Here is a 27276-nt window from a genome sequence, read left to right on the forward strand (position 1 = left end):
TTCCTTGTATTGCTTACTCTGGTTTTCATTTGAGTTTTCTCATCATAATGTCTGTGAGGAGATGAAAAGCAAATGACAACGGTTATACCATTGATTTAGTAATTACCTTCTTTCTCTTTCATTTAATAACAACCTTCAGACTTTTAAGCAGGCACATGACAAAAAGGTATCTCAGTTGTGTAGAATACTGTTGAATTATACCTTAATCAACAGGACTGGCAAGTACCTCAAACTCGATAAAATAAAATCTGTGGTCTGATTTTCATCATTCAGTGGCTTAAAGAAGCAGCAATAATGGCGTTTTCCTTGGAAACATGACTAATAGGACTTCGTATTGGTGAATGACACTTACTGATGTATGGATTTCATAGAAAACGTGGGAATGAGCTCTGAAATTTGGAAATTTTTTTTTTCTTTAGTGTTCTTGCTCATGGCACAAAGCACCATAAATCTTGAGCCTTAGAACATAGAGGAGGAGGTTATTGCTTAAACACCTGTCAGCTGTATCATTTCAAACTTGGAAGCTCATTGCTCGCACACTGAATTGCACCTGTGTTTGCTAATGTTCATCTGAGAATCACCAACAGCTTGCGGTGCTTGCGCTGAGACTTTCATCAGAAACGCTGAGCTGGGTCGCTGCTCAGGTAAATGGGATCTGGGGCCATTTGTGCTCTGGTTTTCACCTGCTACTACGATGAGCCAGCTGGCATGACTGTCATTAAGTCCTCATCTGCTTCCCCTCTTCTGCCACCAGCTAGAAAATGTGCGACCCGCTACAATCCTAGAGGCAGGGTCTACAGGTGATATTTTTCAAGATTCAGAGGAGAAGCATAGTCCTCATCCTGGCTGCAAGTTGGATACTGTGAATGGCACCTTCTTGCCCTGCACTGCTTTGGGCTACTTTGTCCTGATCCGTTTTCGAAGTTTCAGTTGGCCACTGGGACGCACAGAATCAGAAAAGCCTTTTAAATTAAATCAGCCATGCAGCAAATTGTCATCTTTGATGCAGACAATTACCTAGGACTCTTATGTCTTTCAAAGCATTTTCATATTCTTCACTTCCTTCTTTCCAATTAAAAGTAAATAAGGGACTGAAAGAGATAAGCTCGATTGAAAATAGCTTTTCTTTTTTGGAAGGGCAAGCCATCTTCCTTCCTTCCTCTCCGCACTTTTTCGCCTTCTTGTTTTCTTCTGCTTGGTGGAATCAGTTGTTTTGAGGAAATGTGTGCCTCATTGCCTGCAGCCCCTAACACACTGGGTTTTGACTGAGATGTTATTGGGGCAGGGGGCAGTGGAATGGCAAATTCGTGTTTCTAAAGCAAACAACTTCACATAGTCTGTCAGGGATTTAAGGAATGCGGCTTCATTAAGTGGTTAGTAAACTCTGTGACTTTTAAACGAAACACAGAAAGCGGTGGTATGTGGTTGTGCGAGGGAGATTTGAAATGAGAGATTAACATAATCGTATGTGGCTTTCTAGTTTGTCATTCTGACAGAAAGCAGGGCTTTTCTCTGTGTATTCTTAACACTGGATTTTCCCAGGGTAAATCTTGAACTTGTAAATCTGATGGGGATATATCGTATTTTTTTTTTTAATTTGAATAGAATCAGGGCTTTTGTTTCTAACATCCAGAAATAGGTGTCACAATGACCTGTTACTAGAGACGAGTTCATAGTGGCTGCTAATATATTCTCCCAGTATTCTTCTTTTGCTTGTCAGCGAGTTTAAATAGAGAACCTTTGACACCTACAGCAGCATCTCTGCCTGCAAAGCAAGCGAGGGAGGCAGGCGGCGTGACAGCTGAGCCCTCCGCGATCCTGCCCGGCGTTCTGCGGCGCTTCTCTTCCAGGCCTGCCGGATGAATATAGAACACAAGTGTCGAGGATGACACCTACTTTATAATCTCTGCAAAGCAAGCCTTTTCAGAGAAGAATTTGTTGACAGTTCAGAGACTCAAAGTCAATTTCAGTTTTAGCTTGTGTAGAAATAGGATTTTTTCCTCCACCTGATGTGATAATTGAAGACTAACTAGGCAATGTGCTAGTCCCTAACAAAGTATGGTAAATAAATACTGTCTTGAGACATCAAGGATCTGTTAGATGAAAAGCTCTATTAATGACATTTGTTTCATTATCTGTTGGAAATGTTCTTTGGAGATTTAATTTGCTACTGATAGCACCTGTACATTGGTATACATTGTGGACGCTGTAGGTTATGTTTTTAAAGCAGTCTTTGAAAATCCTTTTTAAAAACAGGAATAGGAATGTTGTCTTAGATGAAAATTAATGCAACTTAATATATTTTTATAGGCGAAGATGACATAGGCTATTAAGTCATAGTTACTTGAGGTACTTAAGTTGGCAGCTGCAGGACAGCTGATCCTTTTCTAAAAGGCAAAGCTCCAACTTGCTACTGCGTTTCACTTCTCGGGAGCGACGACCTGTATTTGCAGTGTATTGGCATGCTGATGCCTCCTGTTAGGATTTCCACGTGTCCTACTGTTGCGCAGAGAAATAGTCATTAAAGACAGACTTATAAAACACTTCAGTGAAAATGGCAAAATGGGTATAAGCCAGTATGATTTCTGGAATAGAATATACCAGAATAGAAATAGTCTGTGAGCCCCTGCGTTCCCCTGAATGTAGGAAGAAAACAGTGGGTATAAGGCATTCAGAGGGCTTATTTAGGCTTTTAAGTTGTTGTTTCGCAGAAAAATAAGAGGAACAAAAGTATTTTAGAAAGGCTAGGAGAGAAGGAAATATTAGAAACACAATGCCAACAGGGTATGCAAGTAGTATTTCCCCCACTTTGAATCCATTGATGACTTCTTCTGGAGGGAAAAAAAGATAGAATTAGGAGGAACTGAAGAGATACTGAAAATACTGCACTCCTAGAGTGATGCGGGCGGGAAGGGATCTCTGCTTGGTTCGACTCCTGCTCACAGCAGTCCAGCTTCAACATTTCATCAGCTTGCTGAGTGTCACACCTAGTTGAGTTTCAGATATCTCCAAGGATGGAGACTCGGCAGTGTCTCTCAGCAGCCTGTTCCAGTGCTTAACCACTCTCCCGGTGAAAAGTATTTGTCTTCAGTAAGAGGAGATAGGAACAAAATACACTGAATAATCACTAGTACAAAAAAGTCTGAATCAAACAACATGTACTTATCCTTCTCATGAAGCAAAAACATGTGGATGTACAATAAGATTGTAATCCAAAAAGTTTAAATTTTAAAGGATTTTTGTGATATGTGATTACCCTCAGGGACTTACTGCCCCCACAGTTCCTTGAACACCAAGAATATAGGAAATAACGCAGCTAAGCATGCATTTGTGACTGTGAGCCACCCATTGCATGCTAAGTGCTAAGGAAGAAGTTATCTGTAAACAGGTTATTTTTACTGTGCTTTCAAGCATCTTACTCTAAATTGTCTTGGACTGGCAACTATTAGGATACCAAGCTTGATTGGCTGATATGATACCTAATAGTGTCTGATATGATCCACTGAGCTAGAAAAGGTGATTATTTTCTTTGGAACTGAGGAAGAAACGGTCTACAGAAATCTTCCTTTCTACTATTTCATGCTACACCAGAAAATGTCACCTGGTTTTTAAGTAAAAACATAAAATTTGTGTTGTATTAATGCTGATACTTTTCATTTTCATATCAAAGTACAGATATCAAGTAAAACCTCAGGCATGCGTAGTTCAGGCAGTCACAAAAGAAGGAAGTTTATATTACTTTTGGAGGGGGAGAAAGTATTATTTTTTAATTCCTTCATGTTCAGTAGATTCTCTAGAGTTTAATGTAAGAGCATAAGAATACAGTCACACAGAGCTGAATGATACCCAGTAAGTCCCTGTACCCCAACACTTTGTCTCTGACAGTGGTCAGTAGTAGCTCCCAAGGGTGGGGTACCAGAACAGGGTAACCATATAGCAGTTCTTCCCAGGTCTGTCTTCCAGGCTTTCAGTGATCTGCAGCTCAAGGCTTTCTTGAGACGGTGCCTTTGTGCTCAAGTACAAGATACAGGGTGTGTATATTCTGTTCTGGGCAATTTGTCCTGTTACTGACGATTTGGGGTATATTTACATAATTCCAAAATACTAACAAAATTTGTAGTATATCATATGCAAAAATGTCTTTTAGAGATTGTGTAGAATGACTTTTGTATCAAGGAGCTGCTTTTACATTACAAGTGTGAAGACCTGATTGCAATGCACTGCAGTAGATCTGACTCATTATGTCAGTACTTTATGGCACTCAGGTAAGCATGTTTGCAAAGTAGCAGTAAACCTTTTTGATGTGCAATAACATTTCAGTAGTTAATGTAGTGTTCCACTGCATATTAACTTTTACTGCTTCTGTGCAAACTTAGAATAAACAGGAGTGCAAGAAAAGGCTGTAGATGTTTCTAAAGTAGACCCTGCTGGAATGCATTCACTTCATGAACTAGTTTTACAGAGTATGTTTGGGCTAGCTGATGATGTGATTAACGGTAAATTTTGAAATGTTTGCTTCTGCAGAAGATGAATTCATACTTTCTACAAATGCTAACGCTTTTTCCAGGACTTTTTTAATATCAGTCTTGTAGCTCCTAGTCCTAAAAGAAAAAAGGACATAGTATGGTTTCATGGAACTCTGCTTGGTGGTCTTAACTATTTTCAGGATAGCATACTACTGATATGGCTGTTTTAAAGGGTTTGTATTATACATTGAAAGTATGTTGGTAATGCTGTATTGGTAGAGAAATTCTCTGTTAGAAATAACTTGTTCAGTAGATATGTTAACTTCAGAGACCTGGCCTTGTCAATGGAATCTGCAGAAAGTTAGTATGTTGTTTGTGCTTGCAATACAGAAAGCTCTGGGAGTTTGGCAAGTTGCTTTCAAGAGGAACTGTTTTCTCATTTTTAAAACGGGATAGTACCTTGTCCATGCTAGTGTGTCCAAGGGCTTTGATGTCCTGTGGTGTTTCCTGTGTTGTAGAAATACAAAATACTTGCATGCTAAAAACATACACTATCTACGGCTCCCAGATGCTGCTGTTGAGCTTAGTTTGAAGGTGAATGGATGGTGGATGGATGACTGAAAATGTATGTAGATTTCCTTTTTTCTGCTATGCTGTTATAGGTAGTACTTAGTAAGAAAATGTCTAATCAGAAACAAAGTTTATGGATTAGCTCTAAAAGTTCTGAAAAACAGGATTTAATAATAAAAATGCATCTAGAATCTTAGCTGTATCAGCACTTTTGAGTACCACAATAATGAAAGTAGTATATTTTTATACCGATTGCAAGTGCTTCTAGCATATTCAACGCCAGGTGTGCCAGCAGTATTTAGAATGCAAACTGAACAGCTATTACACTTTTCAACAGCAACATACCACAAATAAATCTCAAATATTTCACAATGTTATTAGAGATGCTATCTTTGTCTTTAACCCATAGTGCTAAAATCCTGAAATTCAGAGCACAACATGCTGCCACAAGCAGGAGTTTCAGGTGTAATGTTACAGTTAAAGTATTTCTTTTCTCTGATGTTGCTGAACAGGTAATGATACCAACAGTGTTATCACCTGTAACTGTTAGGAGTCCTGATATCATCTGTGGACCTCCAAATACTTTGCTAATTCTGTTTGCCTTTTATAACTGCAAAAGGAAGAAAACTGCTTGTGTAAGATAAATGAAGTGTGAAGACTCAGTGCCATTTTCATCAGTTTTTTTTTTTTGAGGTTTATTTTAGGCTATATATTCAGAAGAAATATTAAGATGGCGGTGATAATTGCTGTATACTGTGTGCAGCACCGAGCATGAGCAGAGCCGATCTCATTTGGAGAGGAACACGTTAGGAACCAGATATCTTTTATGTCAAGATAGGGTTTATTTTAAACATCATCTGTCTGGTTTTCTACATAAATATAGGCCCAGTGTCGCAGATGGAGTGAGAGTGCACTTCACTCGTAAGAGAGAAGCAAAAATACAGTTTATTGATATAGAACAGGGAGTTAACAAAGTTCAATGGCGACAGTGGTTTAACAAGATTCGATGGCAAGGTACACTTGATCATTTACTGCATAGAGGACAGGGTCAGACAAAACTGTCAGGGAGACCCTCCCGTTGAGTCATGAGGTTTGGAAAAGGATCCCCTTGCTTTCTAAGCTCCTTCTCAGAGAGGAGTCTAGGTGTGGCTGGATCCAGTCCTAGTCCCAGACTTGGTCAACGGTTTATGTCTAAAGGATCATATGTGCGCAATCAATCCTTTGTATCACTTAGCTAAGATTTAAAAGTTTAGCATGCTATTAGTCACTTACTGAGGATCTGTTGTGGCAAGGAATCTCTCAACCTCGAGGAGGTTGAGAGATTCAGCCTTGAGAGGTGTCCCTGCTCAAGGGGAGATCCTGGCGTGCAGCCCGCTGCCATGCAGGAGAGCTCAAAGGGCTCTTGGGCTCCTCACTATATATGGGGGATAAGATGATTGACCCATAGTCATATTTGCATGCCAACCACAGGTTTTAGTTTCTTCGGTGGGTGCATTGCACAATAGCCCTAGGCTTTTGTGTTGTTATCTGTCTCCTGAATCCACTTGGAGCCGATGCAGCCATCATGACCAGATGCATCCGTTAGGATCACCACTGGTGGTTATCACCTGAGCAGGGTTGCAGGAGATAAAGGTCGAGGGCAGGGGAAGCACACCATCACACCCCATCATTCACTACTTATAGTGCCTGAGCATGTACAAATGAGTACAAAAATGCCAGGGTGTATAGGGCTCATCCCAGTCTGAGATCTTCTGTGCTAGGAGCTTATTTACATGATGGCTGGAACAAAAAAAACCTTGCCACTCCACATCTCTCTCCTTTAATTAGTCCAGTGCAAGTCCTGGTTAGTACACCTTTTCAGTCTGAAATAAATCTCTGCTCCCAGCTTGGCCCTGAAATAATCAGCGGTGTAAATCACAATTGATACAGTTATTTCAGCTGCAGTTACCATGAAGACAGCTCGAGCTCTGAGTACTGGCAGCTACAGGATGCTGGGCGTCTCCAGGGCTCCAGGTAGCTCTGGGCAAGCCCCTGTGCCAGCTGCTGCAGGGACTTGCTGCCAAACTGACTTCCCAGCGATGATCCACCTGAGTCTTGTTGCATTCACTGCAGAGATGGTTTGTTCCGGTGGTGCTACTGCAGTGCAAAGTCTCGCTCTTCATTTTCCACCCAGAAGATACTGCGTATGTAAACTAAATTTTCATGCTGCAGGGCAGAATATCAGCTGATAGAATAGACAGAGGTATGTGCAGCCCACAATGGCATGCTAATGTATACTAGCAAGAGCCTTGGCTCAGGCTAGGTCCTGTGCCTTAGCCCTGTCTTTGTAGCAAACTTTCAAAATAGTGTACCTGTTATTTTTTGCCCTCTGTTTTTATGACAGTATAGATTCAAGGCTATTCAATGTAGCTTAATTTACTTGTGCTCTGGAGTACCTTGTAAAAGTATCCTATTGGCACTATTTTTTTTTTTAATTGAAGTTAATTTTTTTTATCCCCAAAGGGACTTAGGTGGCAGTGTGGAACCCAGAATGGGACAGGAGACCCTAGCCTGTAACCTACAGCCACCAGCACTCCAGTGCTCCAGCTCAGCAGGAGGAATTGCTGTGCAGGGTCGTAGGTGTCCTCTGAGAAGAGAATGGCAGCTGCACGCTCCTGTGGGCTTTAAGGATATTTTGGTTAGACTTGTCCCACAGATCCTACAGGGTCGTCTGTTGTCCTCTGCTGGAAAACATCTGTCCCTTCCCTACCTCCTATACATGTAAATATGTGAATGAGGCTAAAGATATAGAGACATCACCTATTGCTTAATTTACCCTACAGAGCTTACTTTCTAGGGGATGTGTATCAACAAAGGTTTTCAGTAATTGACAGAAAAAGTGCTGACTGACTTATTAACATTTCTAGGTAATGAGATCTGTAGGGAAGTTTTAATCTTTGGAAGGTTCCGGATGAACTGCCAGAAGTTTGATTAACTTTTTGTGTGTCTATGTTAACCTTTGCTGATTTTATACAGTGTAATTGCAAGGCTGCAAGACTAAGTTGTTGGAATAATGTTACTGCAATTTCCTGGTCTAACTAGCCAGTGTATTACATTTGAGTCCTTGTTTCTCTGCCTGTTGCATGTGCTTAGCAAGCATCTTTAGTGATTTTCTTGTTGTAGGTCACGTTTACATAAGGCATGCCATGCTCATATATATGCAAGCGAGCGTTTCAGTTGTAAAATGGAGTTATGAAGACACTGTGTATTACTGAGGGGTTTTTTTCCTTTTCTGCCTCAAAAGGGTTGAAGCAAATTTCCCTTGCAACTTTTCTTTTTTCTTTTTTTTTTTTTTTTTTTTTCCTTCTCTTGAGTGCCAGTAAAATGGGTGGGTTTTTATGTTTTATTAGCATTTCTTATAAGGTCTGCCTTTAGACCAGTACCCATTTTCTAAATTGTACTTCTGTAGGGTTGGAAAAAATCATGGTAACCAGATGCAGTATTTGTCTCTGGCCTGGCAAAGTGTTAGATTTAACAAAAGAAGCTAATAGAAATGTTCAAATTGACCCTTCTCATCATTTGGACTTCTTGGAGCTCAATCAATCTCTCATTATTATCAGAGTTATTCACGCAGAGGCAGAAGTGCTAGTATTTCTCATAATCAGCCCTTGAGCCAGACGTAATTTGCAATTTTGAAGCATTGTATTTTGAAACAATAATGCATTAAAATGAACAGAGCAGGAATTAGAAGTATAGTCGTAGAGAGAAACGCGTTGAAGAGTAGCCATGGTTTAAACACTCTCTCTAAGCGCTCTTAGTGGACACTGGTAATTAGAGGCATACAATGTAGTACTATTAATACCTAAATTGGTCCACAATTTTTTTAAACTAATCTGTGGAGTGTGACAAATGCAACAACAGAAGCGTGCCCATCTCGCTGCATGGTTGCAGGGGAGCAGTTGTCAGGTGGGGAGCGCTGGGGTAAGGTTTTGTGACCTGCTCAGTACAGCGTGAGCAAGAGACGGTCAGCTGGACTTGGCACCCAGCACACTGGGAAGGAGCATTTTACCCCAACTCAGAAAAATTGCTTATGTCATAGAAGAATAACTACATTGTACTTAAGATAGCCAGACACCTGTTAATAGTAGGCTGCTGCTGCTGCTTAGAATTTGGGAATATTTTTTTATCCCTATGTATGGTCTTATGTATTGCAAAGTAGAGGGTTGTATGCCTGTTTCTATGTACATAGTCTGTGAAAGACGAGTTGACATACTGGAGGCATTCACTCAGACTTTTTCAGGAGCCTGCTCTTTACTTTGCAAGTGAGACTTTATTTTTTTGCAATTTGTGTTTACATTTTTTCAATTACTGTTTAACATCTTACTGCCCAGTACTGAATTACCTAACAGGGCACTGCAGTCTTGATGGGCAAATTCTGTCTGAGAGGGGGGACAGGAGCATTTGTAAGTACATTAAATGACAGTAATGAAAGGATATGTTGCCCATTAAGATTACATTATCTATTAGAAGACTGAATTAGCTTGGCTGTGTCACATGTATGAGCTACTTTCTTCACTGACAAATAGCACACACTTAGTGTATCAAATTTAATCTTGGGGCAAGTAACTTTGTGGTCAATAACTGCTCTCTTTTTTGAATACATGCACAACATTAAAGAGTTTTTGCACACAAGCAAACTTTAAAATGCTTAGACTGTTATGAAACTTCCATTAAAATGTCATGTACTGCTTCTGTGGTTGTTCCCATCATTGATGATTGCTAACACAGTTGTATCTAAGTAGAAGCTTTCTTTTTTATTCCTGATTCCTTCAGGGATGCCTCAATCCACAGTTTAACAGGTTTTGGCTGACCACCATGAAAATGAGTTATGGTGCCTTTTAGTACATTGTGGTATTGCTTACCGAGTTGATTCGGCCATACAACAGAAGAATCTCTTGTCTGTTCGCTGACTTGCTTCTGTCTTTCAAATATTATCATTGTAAAATTATCCCCTCGTCCTTTGACCTTCTCAGCCTGTTTTTAGACTGAAGTAGTTTAGATTCATTGTTAGTTTTTTTTCTTATTTCTCGTGATTAATTAATTAATTAATTTATTAGAGCTGTCAGTGGCCTCAGCTAGCTTTAGGCAATCATGAGAGGCAATGCAAGAAGATTATCTTCTGTTTAGAAATTTGCAAACAGATGGTCTCACCATAAAAGAAATCTGTTTTTAAAAGTTCCACCATTTTATGCTGGAAGTAAATATTACAAATGCTTAAGTTGTGAAAAGAGAGCGACTTGGTGTGAATAATATTCTGCTTGTTGTGTCATGCCTTTCAGGAAATGTTAGCAAAACTGTTTATGAAAATAATTGAATGAAACCTCATGACATGTCTCTTGGTTTGGCATCATACCCATTTTCTATGAAGTTGGGATACTGACTCACAAAGACAGGCAGATTAAGCTTCAGTGGCTGGAAAAGGTTACCGATCCCATACGTTGTTTCCACTTCTTTCCCAGAAGTTGTTGTGGGAATCACTGGTGGTGTTGCACACGAAGTATTGTGATTTAGGTGCCATCCTCACTGTTGTTTTTGAGTAGCCTTAGTTTGGTGAGATGTACTAGAATCCCCACCTGAACAGTGCTGAAAAATGGTTTTTAATGTTTGGGAAGTGAGGCAGAGGGTGGTGGGAGAAAATGTGTGAATACATCACAGAAGACCTCCATGTACTTTACAGTACTTATGCACAGGGTGGCGACTTCAGAGAGGGCTGATAATTTGGAGTGACAACCACTTTGGCTCTACTGGTTTAAATTTCTGTGTTCATGACTAAGCGCATGAGTTTCTCTATTGCTTGAAGGCAAACTTTATTGCTCTGAAGAGGTAGAAGTCTACCTCTCCAGAGGTATTCTCCATTTTCATGAGTTACTTGTGTCCTTTTGTAATGCCCCTTTCTTGGTTTGGGACAGCAGAGCTCTCTGGGAACCTTCCTGGCAGGGATCTTCTGCTGAACGTTGCACCAGAAGGATTTCTGCTTTATCAGTTTTAACATAGGCAAGGAAACCCATGGAAAATGAAAAGTTATAAATGTTCATTTTAACTATGCCCACAAGCTCCTACATCAAGGTGCCTTGCTCCTGCTGCCTGTACATTAGTGCTTCTGTACCATCTCAGGACAGTGCTGCTGCTGAGTCACTCCAGCAGTCATTCCACTCCCTCCTAACAAGTAGAATTCGATCTACTAATTTGATTAGATGTGATAACTGGCTATTTCTAGAAATATATTGCAAATATGTAAATGTTTGCACTTACAAGCATATTTTTAAAGATAGCGCTTGCACAATTTTGCTTTGAAAGGAAGGCTTGTAAACCGTCAAGTCATCACTAGCCAGGGTAATTTTTGTTTGTGTGCTATGTTGAATCCTTGTTTATGCTTATTAAATTTTATTTTAGGAACAGAGTATTTTCGCGTGTCACAATAATCTTTTGCAAAATAAATCTTATGATTTTGCTGATACAGCAGGGTGAAAAAGATTAGAGAAATCATTGCAAAATCCTTTGAGTGGTGTTAGGTTGTGTGTGTGTGTGTGAATACTGTTTGCTATGTGAGGAAAAGAACATGCCTTGAAGACAGAAAGCACTGATAGAATAGCTCAAGACACTTACCATTTGTTAATTTTTAATGATGGTCTTTTTTCTGTTAAGGAACATAATGCTACTGAACTTCTGTCTCAATCAGTTTTTGTGTTTTTTTCATTAATCAGCTAATGCACGTTTCTTCTATAGCTCTTTATTCTAATGAAATACGTGGATGATTTGGCAGACGACAATGATCTCATCAGTAACGCATCAGAGTAAAATCCATTTAGCAGATTATATGTATATTATTTTTTTTATATCAAGGATGCTGATATATATACTTTTTAACTGAAGCTATTTTTGAGATAGGTTGTAAATGTGGAATTTCTGTTGCTACCACTCATACATCCTCCTTTCTTGATTTGTTCTGTCTATATATTTATGCAAAATCACTTACATGTTCTTTATGTCTACATGTGTATTTTGTATACGTTTCACATATTTTATATATATGACATTATGTTGTAGCTTGAGCCTGTTCTTTAAATGTTCTGCTACATTATCTTCTCTGTTGAGTGTCGCACTGCTTAGTTGCTCTGATGCATTGGCCCAAAGCCACTGAAGGTACTGGCTACTCAGTGCCTCTCTGTTGAGTGCGATAGGCTTTGGATTAGGCCACCTCCTAGCTGGTGACAGTCATTCAAGCAAGTAAGCTTGAAAGTAAGCCAGCTAGGGGCTGACAGAGAGGTTTAGGTATGCATTTTAGTTTGATTAGATTATCCTGAGTTCATGGGATTTCCTATTTGAGGGTCAAGCTTCGGGCATATAGGTCGGTGTTCTCGTCTTTTCATTAATAATAATGTGACAAACTAGTATCACAGGGTTTGAGGATGGTCCTTTCCTCTGATGTGACTTGGCTGTAATATTCTAGAGATCATACTTTTAAAAAATGGTCCTCTTACATTTTTTAATTTCTTCACTTACTGTGATTGCCATTGTTGGCTGAATTTGAGGATTGTCTGTGGATCTGTGAATATGACTTTGAGCATTTACACTTATCTTGAAACTTTCTCTAACCCTTAATGTAAAAGGAGAATTAAGAAGCTATAAATTAAGTAGAACCCTGGAGTATCTTGGCAATTAGAGTGAACAAGATTTCAGCTGCTCTCTCTCATCAATTTCTCACACTCTTGGATAGACAGGGTATTTTTAATTTACGACCTGTATTTCAATTAGTCATAGAAGTTTTTTCTTGAAGCTTTTGCTTATGCAGTTACAGAATAAAATTAAACTACTTTTTAGCTATACTTTTTATGACAGGGTTTAGATGCGAGAGCTACTGAATAAACTAGCTGTTACGTGAGGTAGTGTTCCTGTATTTATAGATGTTGTTACTATTATAAAGAGATTATTCTATAACCATACAGCATGTGTCCTCAAAGAAGTATTAAGCTATGTCTATGAAAGAATATGTTTATGAACAGAAAGGTAATTTTTTTTATTATTTGGGGTTTGGAGGAAAATGTGCACTTTCCTTTTGCTCTTTATTTTCCACCATGAGTAATAATATTCTGTGCTCTGCTTCTAAGAATTCAGACTGGGGGAAGTGGTGGCCACAGGTCAGTGTTGTGCTGCTATGGCTGCAGCGGCTCCACAGTATCTGGTGTAGCTCAAGCTTTGGCATCAGAACTTTTTTCGTCATGAATATGGTAACTTTGTGAGGCAGTAGCGTGTGCAATTTTGCTGCACCTCATGTGGTAGCTTTGTCTGTTCATTGGTATCTTGTGCACTGATTTAGGTAGGGCTTTTATAGCTCACAGTCAAACTGTTGGCACTGAACTTAGCAAGTGACAGGAGCTTGGAATTAGATTTCCAGGATTGTCTGAACATCAGTGTCATAGATGCTCTTTTTCTGCACTGTTTTGTTTTTTAATTCCAACAGTAGTTCTTACCTTTGTTTTTAAACACTGCCCTCCTTTTCACTGATGCAAGGAACGTTGATGGTGCACAGATCCTGAGAGGTGGAGTTCTCATGTCTGCTTCAGAAGGCAAGTTGTAATTTCATTTGCATTTGTAAGAACTGCAACAAGTATCCCAGCAGCCAGCCTCACAGCAATGAGAATGAGACCATCACAGGTTCAGACAAGTGCCTGAAAATCTCCAGGTGCTTCAGGCACTTGCTAACCAGCTGCGTGCAGCAGAGAACAGCTCCTGCATCTGTGAAGTGAGGAGCGAGGGCTGGGATCAAATCACTTGGCAGTATCCTCAAGGCCATGTCCTTGCAAAAGTCTAGAGTCTCTGTGACACAGGACAAATGGATGGTGATTGGTATTTTACAAGGGAGATATCGTTAACAATTGCACTTTGGGAGTTTCCAGCCTTAGGTTGTTAAGTGAGCAGTTACTCCAGAGGGGGAAGTTATAATGCAGGTGTGCCAGGACATTCAATATATGCATTATGGAAAAAACAGTATTGGAAGCAGTAAGGTTCCAAAATTGCCATGGGTCATGTATGGGACATAAATCCTAATTCCATCTTCCCTTCATTTTGAGTACCTGAGCAGTAAAGAAGTAAGCTTCACAATGATGCAAGTGCTGGTGGGTTGCGGGGAAGGTGTCACACACGTTAATGTTCGTGGGGCAAGTCAGGGACTATACTACTTGCACGTTTAAGAAGGTGAAACTTTTACAAAGGTAAGCCAGATCTCTTCACTGGGCCAATGCATTCAAATTGGGGTGTTTTAAATACTGGGAGTATTTCTTGGGACCTGACCCATGCTTTGCTTCTTTTGACTCACACAACTACACAAGGGCCACTGGAGAGCAGCAGGGAAGGGCTTTGCTACTGGCTGTGAAGGCAGTGCAGGGTGGCTGTGGGATGTGCATTTGCTGTTTTGAAAGGATATTGCATAGACTGCTTGAATTTCAGTGGTCTCAATACTGTTATTTTTATTTCTAAGTGTTCTGTTTTACTTAATATTCATGAATCAGAGTAGGAAACATCTACCTGAGGAAATTAGAAAGACTGGTGATTTTGAATAGCTTGGCACCAGTGTAGTCACCACAGTACAGTTGAGGGAGTGTAACAGCTTGCTTTAATCGTGTGCCTTAGGATTGCTGGATGTTGGTCTTCCGTAGTTAAACTTGGCTTGAATATGAATGTTAAATAATTTATAAATGTCTGTTGTAAATTTGGTGGAGAGGATGCTGATTTGGGCTGTGGGTTTCATTATGACTATAAATCATACTTCATGGCATAAACACTTTCAATAGAAATAAATAGCAAACACACTTATTGTTAGCAAGAGTAATCTTACCAAAACATTTGAATGATGTTTGGAGTGGGGAGTGTTGACTGCTCCTACAGGAATAAAAGGGCTCTGTCTGTGTGTGTGTGTGTGTATGTGTACATATGTATCCCCATCGCAGTTCTTTTAAACACCTTTCTCAAGTGCTTGGTGGAGCCTGGAAAATGTTTTTCCTTTGTTTGTCTGTTACTTCTACTATTGTAAGCTGAGGCTTAACAGAGATGCTGTTAGACTTGCGATCTCGGTGGAAAAGAGAAATCTGGAACTTGTAAATATTTTTGCACAGAGGTCTTGCTAAAAGTATGCAGACTTGTTCAGGGCCAGACTCATTTAGGGCAGTGTGTTTCCAAACTGTTCTGCAGCTCCATGGAGGTGCTCTCTGTGCGGTGATGCTGTTAAAAACACAAAGCCGCAATCAGGGAGGGGGGAGGACAGCGTTGATTATTCTGGGTTCAAGTGTAGGGACAGTGCAGTTAATGTTGCTGAACTTGTTACAGGCAGTGGTGATTATGGCAGATATGTCACTTCCGCGGGTGACAAAGTCCAGAGAAGGCAACTTTGCAAGACCACCGTGGTTCATACTCTGCCAGGCTGTCCACTGCCAGGATGACCACAGAGCTTGTCAGAGATGGGCACTGGAAAGTCTTCTGTCAGAGTGGGGACAATATGGCCACCCTTTGAAATGCCTGGGAAATGACCAGATGTCTTCTGGAGACTTTATCAGGACTGTCCCCGAGAGCAGAAGGAATATTCATTCCCAGACAATCAGAAGAAAACCCTGAAAGAGAAGAAGGGTTGTTGCCACAGCTTGCTCATGAGTCAAAGCAAATTGAACCCTACTGCTGCTCCGAGCGCTGCCCGCGTGGTAAATCCACCTCTGCCTCATGCCACGCAGCATGAGCGTGGTGTGTTCTGGACTCGAATGGTTGGATCTGGAAACTCAAACCATTGATTTTTGCTAGGTTTGCGTTATATGTTAACATTAGAAGTACTCTCCCCACAATCATGCAGCCTGACCAGACATTTACGAGATTGCTTACAAGGATTATTAAAAATGTCCCGTGTACTTTATTTTTTTCAATAAGGTATTGATTTCAATATATTTCTGTTCATATTTGCAATTAATTGATTTGTGGTGGTAGAAATTCTGTTTTTCTGCCAAAACCTGATGGGTAATAACTAATTCAATTGTCTCTTTTTTTTTTCTTTTTTTTTTTTTTTGACCACTAGTTCTTTTTCAAAAATAAACTGGCTACTCCAGAACTTGGTTCCTTTGTTTTGCCTGACATTTTGAATGGGTCAAGGAAGGGCAGGAGACAGAAGCAAACGCGGGCATCCCAGAGATGCTGTGTTACAGTACCACATATGTTGTGTGTCTCCTCGCAGCTCTGCGTGTTCTGTCAGTCAGACCCCTGCCACCCCTGGCACTCTCTGTGTATCAGGGTAAAATGGCTCAGTTCCACTGTTTTTCTGCCAAAACTCCTCTCTTGGCTAGAGGATTTAGGGCTATTTTAAATTAACCATGCTCTTTTGTCTGGTGTACGACATCCAGAACTTGATTTGAATCTCTTGTGTCATCAATGTAAATGTTTTGTGTAATGGTTTTGACTACTCTCTAATAAATAGGTGGATGTTTTAAAAGATACATGCTGGTCTTTCTAGTCACTGAATTTGAGTGTGTCAGTTTTACATATATTATAAAATCAGAGACTTTATGTAGTATTTTGTGTTTCTTAACCCTATCATGGCCTCTGCTTTTCCCATTTCAGATGATTATTAATGAACACTTTTAGTTTTCATATGCCTGAATTACTTTGGAAATGAGTAATCTGGGAACTGTGGAGTACAGCCACGCACTTCAAAGTTTGTGTACATGCTCCTACGCTGTACTTTTGTGTTGTTGTGTTTTTAAACAGCTGCTCTAAGAGTCATAAACGTGGTTATGCAGTATAATAATATCTCCTGACAGAGTGGCCAGAAATTAATCTTTCTGCAGGGTCGTTGTGTGGTATGCCTTCCGCCCACACAATGGCTTTGTACTAGAATCAACAGGAAAAAAAGGGAAAATATTATAAATACCTGGTGGACTCTAAATATTTTAAACAGTTTACATTCATGGGTCAGAGGAAAGTTTTAAGAACTCTGTGTTTTATTTCACTGTTTGTGAGCGTTCGAGATGTCCTGTCTGCACCATTGCTGGACTTTGCATGTTTCAGTGCTTTCATTTCACTTTTGATGTGAACCTGAGTGTGAAGTGCCACAAGTGTCAGTCTGCTCTCATCTGAGCGTTTGATTAAAAAAAAAGTAAAATTCTTGCTGCTTTTGGTATGATAAATGATCCCTCATTTAAAAGGTATGTATTATAATAAGATACTGTTTAATACATGTGTGTTATCCCTTCTGCCTTAAATAGAAAATTGTTATCTAAACTTTACATGTACTTAAGGGCTATATTTATGTGTTTGTTTAGTTCGCTCTGTACAAAAGTCATTCCTTTCAGAGTAGGTCTGAAATATCTAAGAAATACACACAATTTTGTCCTAATAATAACTATCTCAAACGCCGAACTGCGCTCTCCCTGAAAGTCTAAAAGAAAACAGTGGAATGTGCAAATATGGAAGAAACCTAAAATACTTGAAATGTAGCTGATAGAGGGGAAGAGGAGACATGAGGAGGGCAAACACTGGGTTGGCAGCATCCCGCTCCGTCTGGGACAGCCCAGCCAGCTCCATCCCTCCACTCACCCTCCTTGCACTAGAACACCCTCGGGCGAAAAGAGTCACGAGTAACAAAGTTTAAAAAAACCTTGGTGCTGAAAAAGAATAAATTTCCATTTTTGGATGGCATCCACTGTGTGGTGAAACTGCTCTTGTGGGACGGGTGTGGAGGGTGTTACGGCATATGGGGCAGTTGTCAGATACACAGCGCAGTGTCTCTTGCAGTTCATACATGAAAGCCTTCACTTACCGTAAAGTTGAGTTGCGTTCTTTGGTAGTAATAATTTTCACTAAAACATTGTTTGACATTGTATATAAGAATAGTGACCCCAAAATCCTGGCAGAAAAAAGGAATGTGGTCCTATTTTTTTTGTTGTGTTTTGTTCTGTTCTTTAGTGAGGAATTCTATAAAGTTTTAAGAGGAGTGAAATAAAAATAAAATAAAAAACCCCTACACAAAAACCCCCAAAGCAGCCTGAAAATATTAAAAATTGAGATTCTGAGGTCTTTGCACTGTCCCTTCCTGGTTTCCAAGCAGCCCTTCTTGGACGACTCTCTTTGTCATAGGAAAAGGAAAATACAGTTTTGTTCATTTCACAAGTTAGATTCTTTTTTTGTGTGTTATTAACAGGTTTGGCAAACATCGCAAAGATGACAAGAGTGAGAAAACTGGTAAAATAAAAGTGCAGGAAGCTCTTACTTCAGAAGAGGAGAGAATACGAATGAAGCAAGAACAGGAGAGGTAGACTTCAGTATTTGCTTAAACCTTGATAGAGAGAGTTTGTTTTTTAAATTAAATAACTGAAGTTCCATTTTCACTGATGAAATTTCCCAAATGTTGATATGTTTATATACTTTAAATAACAAGACAAAGCTGGATTTATTTTGGACGCTAGTATCAACAGCTTCTTTGGCTGCATTTAGCATCTTTTATAGACCCAGAGCTCCTTTCCTTATTGAGGAAACTGGAGTAATAATATGAAATGTTTTCTCTATACATTCTATAACTGATTTTATTGACATTTTCAGAAAACAAATATTTATATAGAATGAAATATGTTTTGTATTTTTCTTCAAAGTCTTGCATATCTAGTTTTTTCATTGATATATTTAGAAAAAAACCCTAAAAATTATACTTATCAGTGTATTTGTCACTGGAGTTCAGTCTATTTATGTGTCATGCAGTCTGTTTATGGAATGATATGTATATTAAAGTGCTAATTGTAAAAATGAGTGGTGAGTACCTCTATTTTTCCTTGTCAGCTTCCCTTAACATTAAAACCTTATATAATATATATGTCATATGCTCTTCTCAACATTTCCAATCTACTTTTCATCCTGTCTCTTGTAGCCCTAGATATTGGGGCTTAGACTCTGGTATCTCTTACATCAATTTAGTCAACATCTTGGAAAGCTTCGGTTGTAAATTAACTAGTATTCTGGGATGCGCATGGAGAGAAGACCTCTTTGAGTAGACAAATCTTCAGTAAGGAGACACTTTAAAGGGTTACGAAGTTTGAATGCTGAATGGTAAATAGATTCAGATACATTTAGCAGTGAAAGTGAACTGTGAATTGGAATGATTTATCTAAAAATTATGCTATAGCTCAGCCATAAATTGAGGATTGATGCAGGAACTATGGAGGGAATTTTGTTGTCCTTGTACAGGAGGTATGACTAGTTAGTCCTAGTGATCCCTTTGACCATCATCTCTATGCACCTTGGTCTTCTGCGGGTACGAACAGAAGTTCATAAATGATGGCTTCATCACTCTAACAGCTCACCGGAATAGCAGAGCCACAGTAACTCTTGTGTAGTCTCCTCAGTTAAACCTAAAACGGTTTGCTTTCAGTTCTTTTAGGATTGAGTGATTTACGTTACACTTAAGGCAGGCTAGGAGTATACATTTATTAGTTACTGAAGATCAGCAGTAACTTGTTAAACTGCAGAAACTTTATCATTTGTGACCATCTGTTTGGATTACATTATGGGAAATTTTTTACTCTTTAACAGATATACTAGCATAAATTAATGTAAAAATTTATTCGTGTCTTTCTCCATCCTTTCTGACAGTAGAGGATGGCTGGATCACAGTGATTGGTTGTTTTTTACTTGTCTGATTGGTTTTTATTTTCTCTTTTGTAACAAAAGTGAAGCAGGGTCATTAAATTTGTTCCTGTTTTAAGAGTAATGTGCTTTCAGATTAAATGGTAAAGGGGAATACTGGAACTGAAGGAAATAAGTGACTTTGGATATGAGGGTGTTTGTGCAGTCAGCTTCCCTTTACGCATGGGCGGACCAGACACTTTGTGGCTAAACTCATGCCAGGGGTGCAGAGACATTGAAAGCTGCCTCCGTCGCTCCACCCAGCTCAGGGTAAGGGGAAGGTTAGCCACACGTGCACAGTGCTGAACCCAAGCATGCCCAGCATGGAGGGTTTCTTAGTAACCTTAGGTCCCCAGAAAATCAGCCATATTCCTTTACTCAAAGAAGAAAGACTTGAGGTTCGAGTTAGTAATGTTTTCTCTCTTTTCATTCTCTCTCTCTGTGTCTCTCTGTCTCTCTCAGTAAGAATGGTGAGAGTATAGACTGTCCGTGTGGTGATGTAAGAGAGGTTGCAATAGTCACGCTGGGTACCAAGGTAGAATTATGAAATTATTTGTATAGCCCCCAATGCATGGAGGAAATTCCTAATCCCTGTCCATCAAGTTATGCTAACCAATTTGAATCTTTCCTGGAATCTCACTCCTTGTGCCATAAAAACAGTTTTATGTGTTCACTGAAACTGCAGAAAATGCATGTGCCAGAACTTCATAACAGCTTGATGTTATCGTAACACGGGTCCTCCTCCTCCCGTTACTCTCTTTCCCTAACTGTGTATTTGCTTTCCTTTGTGTTATGTCTATAAGAGAATGCAAGTTCTTGAGGTAGTGGCATGTACAACTAATAAAAGACAATAAAATAGCAACCAAATGTGTGAGGTGCTTCCTTATGTTTCTGAAAAATTCAGGTGTTGATTTGGTCCATAGAGGCTAAATATTTTTGCAGTTAGATTGCAGAGAGTTTCCTTTTGATCCTGTAAAATAATGCTGTTAGGTACATGCTATTAATGAAGAGTACTCTTGCAAATTAATGCCTCAAAATGCTTATTGGGAGACAGAGTAAAATATTACTCTCTTAACAAGTGTTGGTTCATAATGGCTGCTATTTTAACTTTGTTTTCTGTGGTTTTTTCCCCTCTCGATGTTTTTAGCAGTACAATTCACTTGCTCTGTTTTACTTGGTATTTGATACTATATACCTCTATAATGATGCAATACTTTGGGGAAATAGGTTGGATTTAATGAATTTACTATGTATGAGAGGCTAGGAGCAAAAATCCTTAGGGGGTCAGAGAACAAGTGAATGGTCCATTAAAAAATCAATCATGCCCACAATTTTATGGAATTATTATGCCTCAACTTGATAATTTTAATAGTATTGTGCTTACAATAGTATTTTCTTTAAAGTCTTAAAAGTAGTGTTCATATTGATTATGAGACAAATAAGCAAATTAATGTTCTTCAATTTACCATGATTGAAATGAATAAAATTGCCTGTTATAAACGTATTTTTAATAATAATTTCTTATTAAGCAGCATATCTCAAGCTGTATATGGTATGCATTTACTGACATTCTTAAAGTAATTTTGAACAGAAAATGAAATTATCTAGTTGAAAATACAGGCAGCTTTCAATGAAACAGTATACTGGAACAATTAGGAGCATCATCTGAGGAGATCACCCACCAATCTTGCCAAAATTGCTGTAAAATGCTTTCTATTTGCAAATTCTCCAAATGTTGGATTAACAGTTCATCCAAGGCCATAGGACAGTCGCCATGTGTCACTATTCTTTAACACTGGTTTACTCCAGAGAAAGAAGTCTGCTTGCATTACCCTTGAGTGTCTGCCAAACAATGATCTGAAAATCCATGTGTGTTCTGGTGTGCTGTAAGAAAAGGTGCTTCTCCCCAGCAATGGCACCAATCAAAACCTTAAGACAAAACTAAGCAATAAATTTTCTGAACTTGGCCTTGTGTCTCCTAAGAAAGAGACTATACTGCAGAGTCTTGAGGAAGTCAAGTAAGATCTGAATTGAATTAGCTCTGCTCCTGTGCCAAATCTCAGCTGTTTTATATATATGCTAACTTGGAGCCCCTCTTTGCCATGCTGTCATCCCATCCATCACTGGACTACTAAAACTGGATACCACTGAGATGTTACATCTGCTCAGACAGACTGCAGAAACAGTCTTGAGCCCTTCTTGTTTTTGTTATAGAAGGTCTTCTACCAATTCCAGACTCTTCCGATGCACCTGTGGTTGGCCTGTCCTCCTAAGAGCAATGTCTTGGATTTTACAGATTGGAGATGTGTGGGATATCTTGAGCTTTCAGAGACACTTCAGGCTGCTTGTAGTTTCACACAGGCATTGCTATGTAGGATAGACTTAAAACCAGATTTTGAAACTTTTGTCAATGGCCAAGAGGAATTAGTATTACAACCTAGTTGGTTCTCATATGGATGGTCACCTTCTGCTGTGCTATTGGACCTAAGCCTTTGGAAGCTCACAGTCCTGTCCGCTTTAGAAACTCTCTACATCTGGTCTTTGAGGGTCTCCCAGGATAGGGTTTTCTTGATATGTAGCCAGTGTGTCCATCAGTATCGTGTGACCTGATTGCCCTGAAACGTTTTCTGACTTCTTCAAAACCCTGTAGTATAGGCTCTTTCTTAGAAGATGTGAAGACAGAACTGTTCAGAAAACCTACTGCTTTTGTCTTCTGCTTTTTATTGGTGGCCCTTGCTGGAGAGAGTCATCACTCTAACAGCAGGTTCTGATACCTTTGTCTCTCCCTCTTTCACCCTTCGATTTTTTTTTTGTTGTTGTTTTGTTTTGTTTTAATTTTCCTTGCAACTCTGTGTTCATTACAAAATAAATCTTAGGAAATCAAAAACCTTTGCTTGTGTTCTGCCCTTCTTCAGCTCGGGCGCGTGCAATTCTTGACACCCGCCTGGCAAGGCCATGTGTGCCGGCCATGTCTTCAGCCTTGGACTGACTTCCTCAGGCAAACCAAGTGATCCCCCACCCAAACAGCTTTACTCTTTGTACCCGGGTAGTAGATAGCGGAGGAATGAAATAAACATACTTCTCTGTGAAGTTTTCAACAAATTCAGCTGTATCCAGTGAGGTTCACTGCTAGATAATGCTTAAAAGATGAAAGCTGCAATTCTAATGTAATCTCATGATGCAGAGTATGTGATCCCAGCTATGGGCAAATAGTGCTTATGCTTTAATCCGCCTCTAGAGGCACTTCCTCCTCCTAAAAGAAGAGTCTACAGGATATTTTCTCCGTTTGGCTAATACACTGACTTAAGAGCTTTACTAATGTTCTGTAAATCTCTGGGTTACCACAGAAGTCTTTTAATCTTAGTATTGTATTCTTCCGCAACTTCCACTGAAATGGATGCAAAATCAGGTGCTTAAACACCTGTGTTGTGAGGAACGGTATTGAGGAGATAAGGAGACACCTTTTGGAAGAGAACTGAAGAGCTGTTCTGGTGGAAGCGCTATGACAGAGGCTCCAGAAGTGCTGGGAGGATGGCGGAGCAGTCAGAAGGAGGCTTTTGGAGTCAGGGGCTTCCTCTGCTCTGACAATGCAGCCGTGCAACTCCAGCCTCTGCTGTACGTGTTGGGGGACAACTGACACACAGCAAAGCAATACCGCGCTTCGTACGTCCATAGGCTTAGGTATCATCTGGAAAAGACACCTGCCCCTTCGCTAGTTTCCCCCCCTTTCTGTTCTGGAAACACAACCTTTTGTTCCTTTAGGTGACAAAGGGAATTAAAATTACATAACCCCGCCGTTGCCGTTACCCGCGTCTGTCACCAGTGCCGGTGTCGGTGGTGCCGGGGGGGGGGGCGGCGGGCCGGCAGGGGGCGCTGCCCACACGGCCGTGGCGCGGCGGGGCCGGTCGCCCTGCGGCGGGGCTGCGGGCGGCAGAGGGGATGGTGAGGGGAAACCGCGGCTTCCGGTGGGGTTCGGGGCGGTGCTTCTGGTGGCTGGAGGTAGGAGGCGATGCTGCTGCCGCGGCCAGGGCATGGCAGAGAGAGTGGGAGAGGTGACCGAGGACCTTGGTCTTGCAGAGGTGCCGCCGGGGGAGGTGGATCAGGCATTTGTCTCTGTATTGGCAGGTTTGCCGTTACTTTTGGACATCACTCGATAGGCCGACAGCATTTTTGGTGTGAATGTAAACAAGGCTATCATTTCAGTGGGTGTTGTTCACGTAACAATTTTTCCTAAATTTAGAGTGAAACATTCTGTATGTTCATTAGTAGTTAAAATAACATTGATATTTTTTTCCTGAAGGATTCAGTCATTCCATAAAATGCTTCCTGTATTACATGTGTCCTAAGGGTATAAGGGTCTTTATCTCCAACATATAATAAACTTCTCTTCATCTTTCTCTAGTACCATTAAAGGCACAAGCCCTTTGTTGTAAAAGTATACTAATGAATAGAAATGTTACAACAAGAACAGAAGTCTTGTGTTTTCCCTTCATCATGCATCATCCTTTTTAATTAGACGAAAGGGTGGTGAGTACTGTGACAAGAGTCTGGAATTAAAATCATTAATTGATGTCAAGCTGACGAGAGACTGCTAACATGAATTTACTGACAGCAGGAAAGAAATTAACCTTATTACTTTATTTAGTACATTGGGACTATTTATTATATTTTCCTGTGCAAGTTCAGTGTGTTCCATTTATGACAGAGAAAGACAAATAATTAATAAAACCTACATAAAGTTTTATTACCTCCTATCAATGAAGTTTACATGAAAACCACATCAATAACTTACAAAAAACAAACCCACCACATCCTTCTAATCAATGTAACTCATCAAAACCATTACAGCAGTATTTTTGATATTTTAAATGAGTAAACATGCTATGCTCTCTAGCCAAGTAGAATTGCAAAAGTGATCTGATTTGAAACCATGCCTTAGTTTCTTAAAGTCAGTGTTGCAAAAAATGAAACGTATTTTCTCCAGCAATGACATTGATTGGAATAACTGTCTGTTTTGATCATCATTGGAAGGTCAGCCTAACAAAGATGAGTTTCAATGTTAAGCATCTTTATTCTTTAGATGAAAGAGTACAGCAGTGTCTCACAGAATGACAGCAGCATCCTATAGATAATTTGTGACCCAAAGGTCATAATAAAAGAATAGAGGGGAGGTCATCCTGTAGTAAAGGCCATCTGGAACTGTTAAAGTATCAGATGGAGTAGGGGGCTGAACAGCAGGACACTCTTGGTGTCTTTCCAGATTTCCCAGAGAGACCATAATATTTTTATTGGAAAACCCCAACTTTTTTCCCCTTAAGCAAAATATTTTCATCAAGCAGTTTCATTTTACTTTTAGGAAAAAAGACAACATACTATGATAAGGAGGGGATTTTTGTTTCTTACATAGCGTGAGTGTTATTTGTGTCTTTAAAATAATGCAAAGGTTCAGCTTTAGTTATGCTGCTGCTGTATTTTGATGCCACTTAACAGCTTTCACAAGAACTATTATGTCTAAATCTGTTATTACTGCAAACATTCAGAATATAAATATTTTCTAAAGTGACTTGCGTAAAAACTTTTCTGATAAAACTTCCACCCCCTTCCCAGCCTGTAAGAGAGGAGAGAAAAAATTCCTCTGTGAATCAGAAAATCAGAGCAATGTGTTTCTCATTCTGACTTATTTTGAGATGGGGTCTGCTTGTCAAGGGATATTCCAGTTTCACTGAGATTTGTAGCATTGTTTTTGGCAGTGTTTTTTTACATAATGGATGAGGGTGCAGGACGTGAAAACAAGTCAATGGCAGTAATTTTTGTAAGAGAACACAGAAATTAAGCATGAGAATACTGAGCTTTGGAAAAACATTTCAGACCATTTCCACTTCATAAAAATACTGACTTTGGGAGATATGTAAATTGAAGCTTTTGTGGAATAATAGTTGCTGAGGTAGTTTTTTAAGCAAAGCTTCTCACATTCTCTAGCTACAATTGTAAGTATAGAGATTTTAAGACATCATGCTAAAAGTATATTTTCTCTATTATTCCTCTACAGTGATTCAAGACATTGTACTGGGCAAGGTCTAGCAAAGTCCCTTGCAATATATTTAAAAATATAATTTACCTGGTCTTTATAATATTCTGAGTTACAAATTTGGTTAAGGTGTCTTGCAGATCATATGAGTTCAGCACTTTCTTAGAAATTTCAGTTCTAAGTAAGAGCACTACTATGTTGCGTTTCACTTTAGAATGCCAAGAACTTTAGGATAAGGCAGCAGTATGTCCTCTGATGTCCCATAAACTATGCTGTTAGTGGTAGAGTTGCTGTAGCAAATACTTATTTGAGAATTAAAAAAGCTGTACCATAATTACTAACTTACTGAACTTACTGTTGCTGAGTTGAACAGAACTGAAAACCCATCAGATTTTCCAGACTGCACTACAGGAGTCTAACAGTAAGATAAAGCACTAAACCCAGTCTTTTTTCTAATTCTTAGTCACAGCAGCAAGTATTTGACTAACCAGAAAGACACCTAATGATACATTCATGACAGGCAGATAGGTCCCCCCTCCAGACCACAGCTGGAACTTTTATTTTGTAACCAGTTACTAGAACAAACCTTTTAATGGGTTATAAGAAACCTGGCTCTGTTTCTGGCCATGCTGTAGATTTATGCTCTCACTCAGTACTGTGACACAGCAAGGTTTTAGAAGTGAATCCTGAAAGGTGTTGTGGGTGCTAATTTATGGGTCCTGAGCAAAGATACTGACTTATAAGCTATATTCTCTATTGGTAGGGTTTGTTTTTTTTTTCCTTTTCCTTTTCTTTCAACTTCAGTGTATGAGATTCATACAATCCCTTGCTTTGCTGTGAGGTTTTTCATTGTATTTTTTTGGTCACTTCAGACTGTTTCATTTTCCAACTTCAGAATTAGGCTACTTTATATATAGTACTCTAGAAACATAGAATAATGGACCTGAAATAGAGCTAGCGGCAGAATTTTATATCCACTTTTGTTACTAGACTTCAGCTAGAGGAGCGTAGATGCCGGATAGACTCAGCTCAACCGACTGATGAGAGTGTTGTAGCTGGACCTCCAGTTACTGCCTGCAGTATCTGGGAATGACTGATTTGATCTAGGGTATGATATATGGTACCATTTGATGTATGGTATGCCTGCGTCATTTGTTTCTTGCACATACGGGAACAGCTGTTCCTTACATATCTAACTGCAGAATTCAGATGTTACCCACCAGTGCTGCTGGCATTGTTCTCCAGTTGGAATCAAAAATTTTAGGGGAAGAAACGGTCCAAGAAAGCCTGCGTGAGAGAGGAAACCAGTGCTGTTAAAGTGAGGAGGGATGGAAGCAGGAGCTCTCCCAAGTTGTGTTTCAGCAACAGCTTAATCTCATGATCTTCTTCCTTTCTACTTCAGTCCAGCAAAAGAGCTAAATAGGAGATTAGAGCAAAGTTAATCTAATGATCAGGGATCTGTTGTCATAGGTATAAATATCAGCTCTTCTGGCCAGTTTTGTAATGCAAAAGAAAAACTAAATT

At 39.6% G+C, this 27276-nt stretch overlaps 1 protein-coding gene across 16 annotated transcripts in view; it reads left to right on the forward strand.

Moving 5' to 3' along the window:
- Nucleotides 1-27276, forward strand: part of PARD3 (par-3 family cell polarity regulator) — a 465648-nt gene that overhangs the window by 328161 nt on the left and 110211 nt on the right. For 11 of the 16 annotated variants that reach the window (XM_075492486.1, XM_075492494.1, XM_075492481.1 and 8 more), the window contains one exon: nt 18250-18360. The exons of 4 other annotated variants lie outside the window; for them this stretch is intronic. In XM_075492486.1, coding sequence (XP_075348601.1) covers nt 18250-18360 — 111 coding nt within the window. Of the gene's footprint in view, nt 1-15398; nt 16098-18249; nt 18361-27276 lie in introns of those variants that run through there. One more of the 16 variants, XM_075492495.1, reaches the window with a different exon arrangement.

The sequence above is a fragment of the Mycteria americana genome, chromosome 2, assembly GCF_035582795.1.
Source record: "Mycteria americana isolate JAX WOST 10 ecotype Jacksonville Zoo and Gardens chromosome 2, USCA_MyAme_1.0, whole genome shotgun sequence".
Classification (NCBI taxonomy): Eukaryota; Metazoa; Chordata; class Aves; order Ciconiiformes; family Ciconiidae; genus Mycteria; species Mycteria americana.